General features: G+C 45.5%; 1 protein-coding gene across 1 annotated transcript in view; it reads right to left on the minus strand.

Annotated features, from left to right (window-relative positions):
- Positions 1-203: 203 nt before the first annotated feature.
- The window catches only part of chtf8 (CTF8, chromosome transmission fidelity factor 8 homolog (S. cerevisiae)), an 11,040-nt gene continuing 971 nt past the window's right edge, over positions 204-10,272 (minus strand). The window contains exons 2-3 of the mRNA XM_067998238.1: positions 9,100-9,217; positions 204-1,189 (exon numbers count right to left, since the gene is read on the minus strand). Coding sequence (XP_067854339.1) covers positions 932-1,189; positions 9,100-9,217 — 376 coding nt within the window. The 3' untranslated portion in view covers positions 204-931. The remainder of the gene's footprint in view (positions 1,190-9,099; positions 9,218-10,272) is intronic.

Consider the following 10,272-nt stretch of genomic DNA (forward strand, 5'->3'; position numbering starts at 1 on the left):
AAACCCATCTTTTCAATCAAACAAATGGCCAACTCTCCCATTGTGGCTCAATGTTTCATCATTTTGTTTTTCCCTGTGTGAAGTGCCTACAGATATTTTTTCTATATTAGAGGTACAATAGAAATGCAGATAATTTGATTTATGCACTGCTTCTGAATCTCATCAAAACCCATTGGGGAAATTAGGATTAAAAAAGAGAAATATTTCAGCCCCAGAATGAGAATGTTTATTTTTGCTGCCGTGTCATTAATTCTTCGAAGCACAAAATACTGCAGATGCTGGAAATCGGAAACAAAAACAGAAAATGCTGGAAACATTCACTGGCCAGGCAGCATCTGTGGAGAGAGGGAAATGCTGATGTTTCAGGATAGCCCTTCCTACAATTGTAGGGAAAACCTTTGAAATGATTGAGGTTCTTGAGCCTCATTCCCAACGTCTGGATGGCCTACAACAGGTTACAATATGGACCAGATCCCAATATACAGGCAGTGTTTTCTACCCACAGCAATGGCAAGGTTCAATTAGTTATTTTTCTGTGATCAGTAAATTATTCCTAAAAAAATTTCCCCTCCTTGCATGTCTCCAATTTCCCAAAACCCTAGTTTCTTTGGTCTCGGGTCTCTCGTTTGGCTGTGAATATAGTTAGTGAAAAGGAGAGACTGACAAAAAGAAATACTTACTATTTATATATCCTAAAAAAATTAACACCAGCTTGTAATCAAATCTGCATTAAACAGAGGTTCATCTTTGCAAGGATCCATTTCTGCTCAGAGGTACAGTCCCGGAGGAGAGTTCTGCAAACATTCAGTGACTGTCACAAACAGAACTGGGTAACGAGAGACAATTTAACATGATTTAACATCCAGTATTCAGTCACCTGACATCATGCAGCACTGATCTGCTCAGGAAGAGTCCCGTCAGGTACAAACACCTACAGCTTCTTAGGCACGTTAGTGATAATGGGCTTTGGACGAGTTTTGAAGCTGATTTTTTTCTTGATGAGTGCGGTGACCAGATAGTGGGATGAGGTGCTCTCCTCACTCGCTCCTGGTTCAGCTCTCTCAGGTTCCGTGGGGTTTTCGACTCCTTCCCTTGAGCCAGTCCGTTTTACCAGCACCGCAAATGGTTTCTCCAGGCGGCTGACTTTACCATACAGGATGTGGTGGCCAATTATCAGTATTGGGACTCCCTGGAGACAGAGAAAGAGGGAATTAAATGCGCCACGCAGAGATTACCCAATTCAGCAAATGGCAGGACAAAACAATCTTATTGATTAGCAACATCAAACACAGATATTGTGCCCAACAAGAGAGGTAGAAACAATCTTAATCCAACAAAGAGGAACACCCTTGGGCCACAGCCAGGTACGGTACTGAGCTCTACACACGTCAGGTTATCATCAGCTGTGGGGAAGTTACTGGAATCTATCAGGGACAGAGTGACTGAGCACTTGGACAAGTATGAGCTGATCAAAAAGAGTCATTGTGGATTTGTGAAGGGTAGGTCAATGCATTCCAGATCCTAACCACTCGCTGTGTAAAAAAGTTTTCCTCATGTCACCTTTGGTTCTTTTGCAAATCACCTTAAATCTGTGTCCTCTGGTTCTTGATCCTTCCGCCAATGGGAACAGTTTCTCTCTATCTACGCTGTCTAGACCTTTCATGATTTTGAACACCTCTATCAAATCTCCTCGCAACCTTCTCTGTTCCAAGGAGAACAACCCCAGTTTCTCCAGTCTATCCACGTAACTAAAGTCCATCATCCCTGGAATCATTCCAATAAATCTCTTCTGCACCCTCTCTAAGGCCGTCACATCTTTCCTAAAGTGCGGTGCCCAGAACTGGACACAATACTCCAGTTGTGGCCGAACCAGTGTTTATAAAGATTCATCACGACGTCCATACTTTTGTACTCTATGCCTCCAGGATCGCGAATGCTTTTTTAACCGCTTTCTCAATCTGCCCTGCCGCCTTCAACATACACCCACACATCTCTCTGTATCTGTACCTCTTTTAGAATCGTGCCCTCTAGTTTATATTGCCTCGCCTCGTTCTTCCTAATGAAATGCATCACTTTGCATTTTTCTGTGTTAAATTTCATCTGCCAGGTGTCCGCCCATGACACCAGCCTGTCTATATCCTCTTGAAGTCTATCACTATCCTCCCTCACTGTTTACCACCCTTCCAAGTTTTGTGTCACCTGCAAATTTGGAAATTGTGCCCTGTACACCCAAGTCCAAGTCATTAATATATATCAAGAAAAGCAGTGGTCCCAGCACTGACCCCTGGGGAACACCACTGTACACCTCCCTCCAATCCGAAAAACAACCTTTCACCACTACTCTCTGTTTCCTGACACTTAGCCAATTCTGTATCCATGCTGCTACTGCCCCCTTTATTCCATGGGCTTCAACCTTGATGACAAGCCTACCGTGCGGCACCTTATCAAACGCCTTTTGAATGCCCATATACACCACATCAACTGCATTGCCCTTATCTACCCTCCGCAATTTCCACCCTTACTTCCCTCAGCATCCCATCCGGACTGGGTGACTTATCTACTTTAAGTACAGCTAGCCTTTCTAGTACCTCTTCTTATTAATTTTTAGCCCATCCAGTTTCTCAACTACATCTTCCGTTACTGAGACTCTGGCAGCATCTTATTCCTTGTTAAAGACAGGTGCAAAGTACTCATTTAGTACCTCGGCCATCCCCTTTGCCTCCATGGGTAGATCTCCTTTATGATCCCTAATTGGCCCCACCCCTCCTCTTACTACCCGTTTACATGCATGTAGAAGGCTTTTGGATTTCTTTTATGTTGGCCGCCAATCTATTCTCATACTCTCTCTTTGCCCCTCTTATTTCCTTCTTAATAGCGAGAGACTAGGAACATGGAGGAGTTAAGGGATTTGGGTGTCCAGGTACACAAATTATTAAAATCTAGAGGACAGGTACAAAAAGTAATCAAAAAGGCTAATGGAATGTTGGCCTTTATCTCAAATGGGCTGGAATACAAAGGGGAGGAAGTTATGTTTCAGTTTTATTGGCCTTGGTGAGACCACATCTGGAGCACTGCATTCAGTTTTGGGCACCGCACCTCAGGAAGGATATGTTGGCCTTGGAGGGGGCGCAGCGCAAATTCACCAGAATGATTCCGGGGCTAAAAGAGTTAAATTATGAGGATAGGTTGCATAGACTAGGCTTGTATTCCCTCGAGTAAACAAAATTAAGCGGTGATCAAATCGAGGTGTTTAAGATGATTAAAGGAGTTGATAGGGTAGATAGAGAGAAACTATTTCATCCGGTGGGGGAGTCCAGAACAAGGGGAATCATCAGGTTGGCAATTCATTTTTAGGTACGCCTGGTGCTGCTCCTGGCATGCTCTTCTACACTCCTCATTGAACCAGGGTTGATCCCCTGGCTTGTTGGTAATGGTAGAGAGGAATATGCCGGGCCATGAGGTTACAGATTGTGGTGAAATACAATTCTGCTGCTGCTGATGGCCCACAGCACCTCATGGATGCCCAGGTCTTGAGCTGCTAGATCAGTTCTAAATCTATCCCATTTAGCACGGTGGTAGTGCCACACAACACGTTGGACAAAGTCCTCAGTGTGAGGACGGGACTTGGTCTCCACGAGGACTGTGCAGTGGTCACTCCTACCAATACTGTCATGGACAGATGCACCTGCGACAGGTGGATTGGTGAGGACGAGGTCAAGTAATTACCTCAATGCAAGGAGTATAGGAAAAAGGCGGATGAGCTGAAGGTACAGATAGACACGTGGCAATATGATATCTTAACTATTACAGAAACATGGCTTAAAGAGGGGCAGGGCTGGCACCTCAACGTCACTGGTTACAGGGCTTTCAGATGCGATAGAGGGGGGGATAAAAAAGGAGGGGAGTGGCAATTTTGGTTAAGGAAACAATTACAGTTGTGAGGAGGGATGATATTTTAGAAGGAGCATCAGATGAGACCTTATGGATTGAGCTAAAGAACAAAAAAGGGGCAGTCACATTGCTGGGAGTGCACTATAGATCCCAAGTCAGAGGGAGATAGAGGAGCAAATATGTAGGCAAATTTCTGAGAAGTGCAAGAACAATAGGGCAGTAATAGTAGGGGATTTCAACTACCCTAATATTAACTGGGATACATACAGCGCAGAATTCTTCAATTGCATACAGGAGAATTTTTTTAGCCAGTAAATAGCAAGCCCAACGAGAGTGGGGGGGGGGGGCAGTTCTGGATTTAGTTCTAGGAAATGAAGAGGGGCAGGTGGAAGTAGCAGTGGGAGAGCAGTTTGGGGGTAGTGATCATAATACAGTTAGTTTTAGCATAGATGTGGAGATGCCGGTGATGGACTGGGGTTGACAAATGTAAAGAATCTTACAACACTAGGTTATAGTCCAACAAATTTATTTGAAAATCACAAGCTTTCGGAGGCTTTCTCCTTCGTCAGGTGAAGGAGGAAGCCTCCGAAAGCTTGTGATTTTCAAATAAAATTGTTGGACTATAACCTGGTGTTGTAAGATTCTTTACATTAGTTTTAGCATAGTTATGGAAAAGGCCAAAGACAGAGCAGGAGTTAAAGTTTTCAATTGGGGAAAGGCCAATTTTACTAAACTGAGAAGTGATTTAGCAGAAATAAACTGGAAACAGCTACTTGAAGGTAAATCAGTGTCAGAGCAGTGAGAGATATTCAAAGGGGTGATTCAAGGGGTTCAGGGTAAACATGTTCCCACAAAGAAAAAGGGAGGGGCTGCCAAATCTAGAGCCCCCTGGATGTCAAGAAGCATTTAGGGTAAGATAAAGCAGAAAAAGAAAGCCTATGATAGACACCGGGAACTCAATACTACGGAAAGCTTAGAGGAGTAGACAAAGTGCAGGGGGTGAAGTTAAAAAGGAAATTCGGAAAGCAAAGCGAGGGCATGAAAAAATATTAGCAGGTAAAATCAAAGAAAACCCAAAGATGTTTTATAAATACATTAAGAGCAAGAGGACGTCTTTGCCAATGGAAATCCGTTTCCAGTGGTGTGCCACAGGGCTCAGTGTTGGGTCCCTTGCTGTTTGTGGTATATATTAATGATTTGGACTTGAATGTAGGGGGCATGATTAGCTAATTTGGAGACGAAACAAAAATTGGCTGTGTAGTTAATAGTGAAGAGGATAGCTGTAGACTCCAAGAAGATATCAATGGGTTGGTGGAGTGGGTGGAAAAGTGGCAAATGGAGTTCAGCCCGGAGAAGTGTGAGGTAATGCACTTAGGGAGGGCAAACAGTAAAAGGGAATACGCAGTAAACGGGAATATATTGAGGGGTAGAGGAAATGAGAGACCTTGGAGTGCATGTGCACAGGTCCCTGAAGGTGAAAGTACAGGTAGATAAGGTTGTGAAGAAGGCATACGGAATGCTCTCCATTATTAGCCGAGGTATAGAATACAAAAGCAGGGTTGTAACGATGGAACTGTATAAAACGCTGGTAAGGCCACAGCTGGAGTATTGTGCGCAGTTCTGGTCACCACATTACAGGAAGGACGTAATTGCTCTGGAGAGAGTGCAGAGAAGATTTACAAAGAATGTTGCCAGGTCTTGAAAATTGCAGCTACGAGGAGAGATTGGATAGGCTGGGGTTGTTTTCCTTGGAGCAGAGGAGGCTGAGAGGAAACTTGATTGAGGTGTACAAAATTATGAGGGGCCCAGATAGAGTAGACAGGAAGTACCTGTTTCCCCTAGCGGAAAGTTCAAGAACTAGAGGACATAGATTTAAGCTGATTGGCGGAAGGATTAGAGGGGCCATGAGGAAAAACTTTTTTACCCAAAGGGTGGTGGGTGTATGGAATTCGCTGCCCGAATTGGTGGTAGAGGCAGGGACCCTCAACTCTTTTAAGAAGTACCTGGACCTGCACCTAAAGTGCTGTAAGCTGCAGAGCTACGGACCGGGTGCTGGAAGGTGGGATTAGAATGGGCACCTGGTTGTTCTTCAAGCCGGCGCGGTTGTTCTTCTGTGCTGTATCTTTTCTATGGTTCTATGGGATAACTAAGGAAAGAGTAGGGCCTATTAGAGACCAAAAAGGTAAACTACGTGTGGAGGCGGAAGATGTGGGTCTGGTTCTTAATGAATACTTTGCATCTGTCTTCACAAAGCAGAGGGATGATACTGGGATTGAAGTTAAGGAGGAGGAGTGTGAAATATTGGATGGGATAAACAGTGAGAGAGGAAGTATTAAGGGGATTAGCATCTTTGAAAGTGGATAAATCACCAGGGCTGGATGAAATGTATCCCAGGCTGTTAAAAGAAACCAGGGAGGAAATAGCGGAGGCTCTGACCATCATTTTCCAATCCTCACTGGATACAGGCGTAGTGCCGGAGGATTGGAGGACTGCTAACGTTGTACCGTTGTTTAAAAAGGGAGCGAAGGATAGACCGAGTAATTACAGGCCAGTCAGCCTAACCTCGGTGGTGGGCAAATTATTGGAATCAATCCTGAGGGACAGGATAAACTGTCACTTAGAAAGGCACGGGTTAATCAAGGACAGTCAGCACGGATTTGTTAAGGGGAGATTGTGTCTGACTAACTTGATTGAATTTTTCGAGGAGGTGACAAGAAGGGTCGATGAGGTAGCGCAATTGATGTAGTCTACATGGATTTTAGCAAGGCTTTTGACAAGGTCCCACATGGCAGATTGGTCAAAAAAGTAAAGGCTCATGGGATCCAAGGGAATAGAAACATAGAAAATCTGAGCAGGAGTAGGCCATTCGGCCCATCGAGCCATTCAATATGATCATGGCTGATCCTCTATCTCAATATCATATTCTCTCTCCCCATACCCCTTGATGCCTTTTGTGTCTAGAAATCTATCTAGCACCTTCTTAAATATATTCAGTGACTAGGCCTCCACAGCCTTCTGTGGTAGAGAATTCCATAGGTTCACCGCCCTCTGAGTGAAGAAATTTCTCCTCATCTCAGTCCTAAATGTCCTACCCCGTAACTTGAGACTGTGACCCCTCGTTCTGGACCCCACAGCCAGGGGAAACATCCTCCCTGTATCCAGTCTGTCTAGCCCTGTCAGAATTTAGTGTTAGTGAGGAGGACTTTGCAGGGTCAACTGGGCTTGGTTTGCCTTTGTCGTGTCCGGTGCGTAGTGGTCCAATGCCGGGTGGTCCGTCCGGTTTTATTCTTATTATGACTTTTGTAGCGAGATTGTACAACTGAGTGGCTTGCTACACTTTCAGAGGGCAAGTAAGAATCAAGAACATTGCTGTGGGTCGGGAGTCACATATAGGCCAGCCCAGGGTAAGGACGGCAGGTTTCCTTCCCTCCTTCCCCAACATTAGTGAACCAGATGGGTTTTTACGACAATCTGGTAGTTTCATGGTCACCATTACGGATACTAGCTTGGAATTCCAGATTTAAAAAAAATTTTAATTAACTGATTTTAAATTCCCCAGCTGCTGTGGCGGGATTTGACTCTCCAGTGGCTGGAGTCATACCTAGCAAAAGGAAGGTGGTAGTGGTTGTTGAAGGCCAATCATCTCAGCCCCAAGACATTGTTGGAGGAGTTCCTCAGGGCAGTGTCCTAGGCCCAACCATATTCAGCTGCTTCATCAATGACCTTCCCTCCATCATAAGGTCAGAAGTGGGGATGTTGGCTGATGATTGCACAGTGTTCAGTTCCATTCGCAACCCCTCAAATAATGAAGCAGTCTGTGCCCGCATGCAGCAAGACCTGGACAACATCCAGGCATGGGCTGATAAGTGGCAAGTAACATTCACGCCAGACAAGTGCCAGGCAATGACCATCTCCAACAAGAGTGAGTCTAACCACCTCCCCTTGACATTCAACATTACCATCACCGAATCCCCCACTATCAACATCCTGGGGGTCACCATTGACCAGAAACTTAACTGGACCAGCCACATAAATACTGTGGCTATGAGAGCAGGTCAGAGGCTGGGTATTCTGCGGCGAGTGACTCACCTCCTGAATCCCCAAAGTCTTTCCACCATCTACAAGGCACAAGTCAGGAATGTGATGGAATGCTCTCCACTTGCCTGGATGAGTGCAGCTCCAACAACACTCAAGAAGCTCGACACCATCCAAGACAAAGCAGCCCGCTTGATTGGCACCCCATCCACCACCCTAAACATTCACTCCCTTCACCACCGGCGCACTGTGGCTGCAGTGTGTACCATCCACAGGATGCACTGCAGCAACTCGCCAAGGCTTCTTCGACAGCACCTCCCAAACCCTCAACCTCTACCACCTAGAAGGACAAGGGCAGCAGGCACATGGGAACAACCCCACCTGCACGTTCCCCTCCAAGTCACACACCATCCCGACTTGGAAATATATCGCCGTTCCTTCATCATCGCTGGGTCAAAATCCTGGAACTCCCTTCCTAACAGCACTGTGGGAGAACCTTCACCACACAGACTGCAGCGGTTCAAGAAGGCGGCTCACCACCACCACCTTCTCAAGGGCAATTAGGGATGGGCAATAAATGCTGGCCTCGCCAGCGACGCCCACATCCCATGAACGAATAATAAAAAAAATAAGAAATAGGAGCAGGAGTAGGCCATATGGCCCCTCGAGTCTGCTCCACCATTCATTCAGATCATGGCTGATCTTCGACCTCAACTCCACTTTCCTGCCCTATCCCATATCCCTTGATTTCCTTAATGTCCAAAAATATACTCAATGACTCAGCATCCACAGCCCTCTGGGATGGAGAATTCCAAAGATTCACAACCCTTTGACTGAAGAAATTTTTCCTCATCTCAGCCCTAAATGGCCGACCCCTTATCTTGAGACGAAGACCCATAGTTCTTGACTCTCCAGCCAGGAGAAACAACCTCTCAGCATCTACCCTGTCAAGCCCCCTAAGAATTTTATACAAGAGGGGTGCACATACCAGGGGTGGGGGAAGAGAGGGGAGCACTCGCCCGGGCGGAGAGGGGAGCACTCGCCCGGGCGGAGAGGGGAGCAGAGTGAAGTTGTAATGTGATAAAGAAGTACTAAGATAAGGAATGAGTTGAAACATGGCAGTGTGTGAGTCGGATGTTTAGGAGAGGCTAGTTCTGGTATCTTGAGTTGTACCTCTCTGGTGTAGTGTAGGTCTCCCATCAAGTTGCTGGCCAGACCCGCGTGGTGCCGAGACTCTATCTCTCCCTGCAGTTCCATCAGTAGCCATTCTGGTGGAGAGTCTTCACCGGGTCTGAATGAAGCAGAAGAACAGAGAATGCATCAAATCTACTACCTCACCATCAGTGTGAACCTCCCAGTAATCAAAACACACACAGAGCAACATAGGAATTGATCACAAAAATAGACCAGGTTCATCCTGTACCGTCCTGGTCACAGGATACAATAGTGGAGTTATTGACTAATCACAGCGATCAATCTCCAACAAATGTTATTTTCAACAACAACTTGCAGTTATACAGCACCTTTAACTCAAAAGGCCTTTGATAAAGTGCCGCATAATAGGTTGATCATCAAGATTGAAGCCCGTGGAATAAAAAGGGCAGTAGCAGCATGGATACAAAATTGGTTAAGTAACAGGAAGCGGAGAGTCGTGGTGAACGGTTGTTTTTCGGATTGGAGGGAGGTGTACAGTGGTGTTCCCCAGGGGTCGGTACTAGGATCACTGCTTTTCTTGATATATACTTGGATTTGGATGTACAGGGCAAAATTACCAAAATTGCAGATGACACAAAACTTGGAAGTGTAGTGCACAGTGAGGAGGATAGTGATAGACTTCAAGAGGATATAGACAGGCTGGTGGCATGGGCAGACACCTGGCAGATGAAATTTAAACGCAGAAAAATGCGAGCTTATAACATTTTGGTAGGAAGAATGAGGAGAGGCAATATAAACTAGAGGGTACAATTCTAAAAGGAGTACAGGAACAGAGAGATCTGGGGGTTTATGTGCACAAATTGTTGAAGGTGGCAGGGCAGGTTGAGAAAGCGGTTAAAAAAGCATACGGGATCCTGGGCTTTATAAATAGAAGCATAGAGTACAAAAGCAAGGAAGTTATGATGAACCTTTATAAAATACTGGTTCGACCACAACTGTAGTATTGTGTCCAGTTCTGGGCACCGCACTTTAGGAAAGACGTGAAGGCCTTAGAGAGGGTGCAGAGGAGATTTATTAGAATGATTCCAGGGATGAGGGACTTTATTATGTGGACAGACTGGAGAAGCTGGGATTGTTCTCCTTGGAACAGAGACGGTTGCGAGGAGATTTGATAGAGGTGTTCAAAATCAT

The sequence above is a fragment of the Heptranchias perlo genome, chromosome 16, assembly GCF_035084215.1.
Source record: "Heptranchias perlo isolate sHepPer1 chromosome 16, sHepPer1.hap1, whole genome shotgun sequence".
In the NCBI taxonomy this organism is placed as follows: Eukaryota; Metazoa; Chordata; class Chondrichthyes; order Hexanchiformes; family Hexanchidae; genus Heptranchias; species Heptranchias perlo.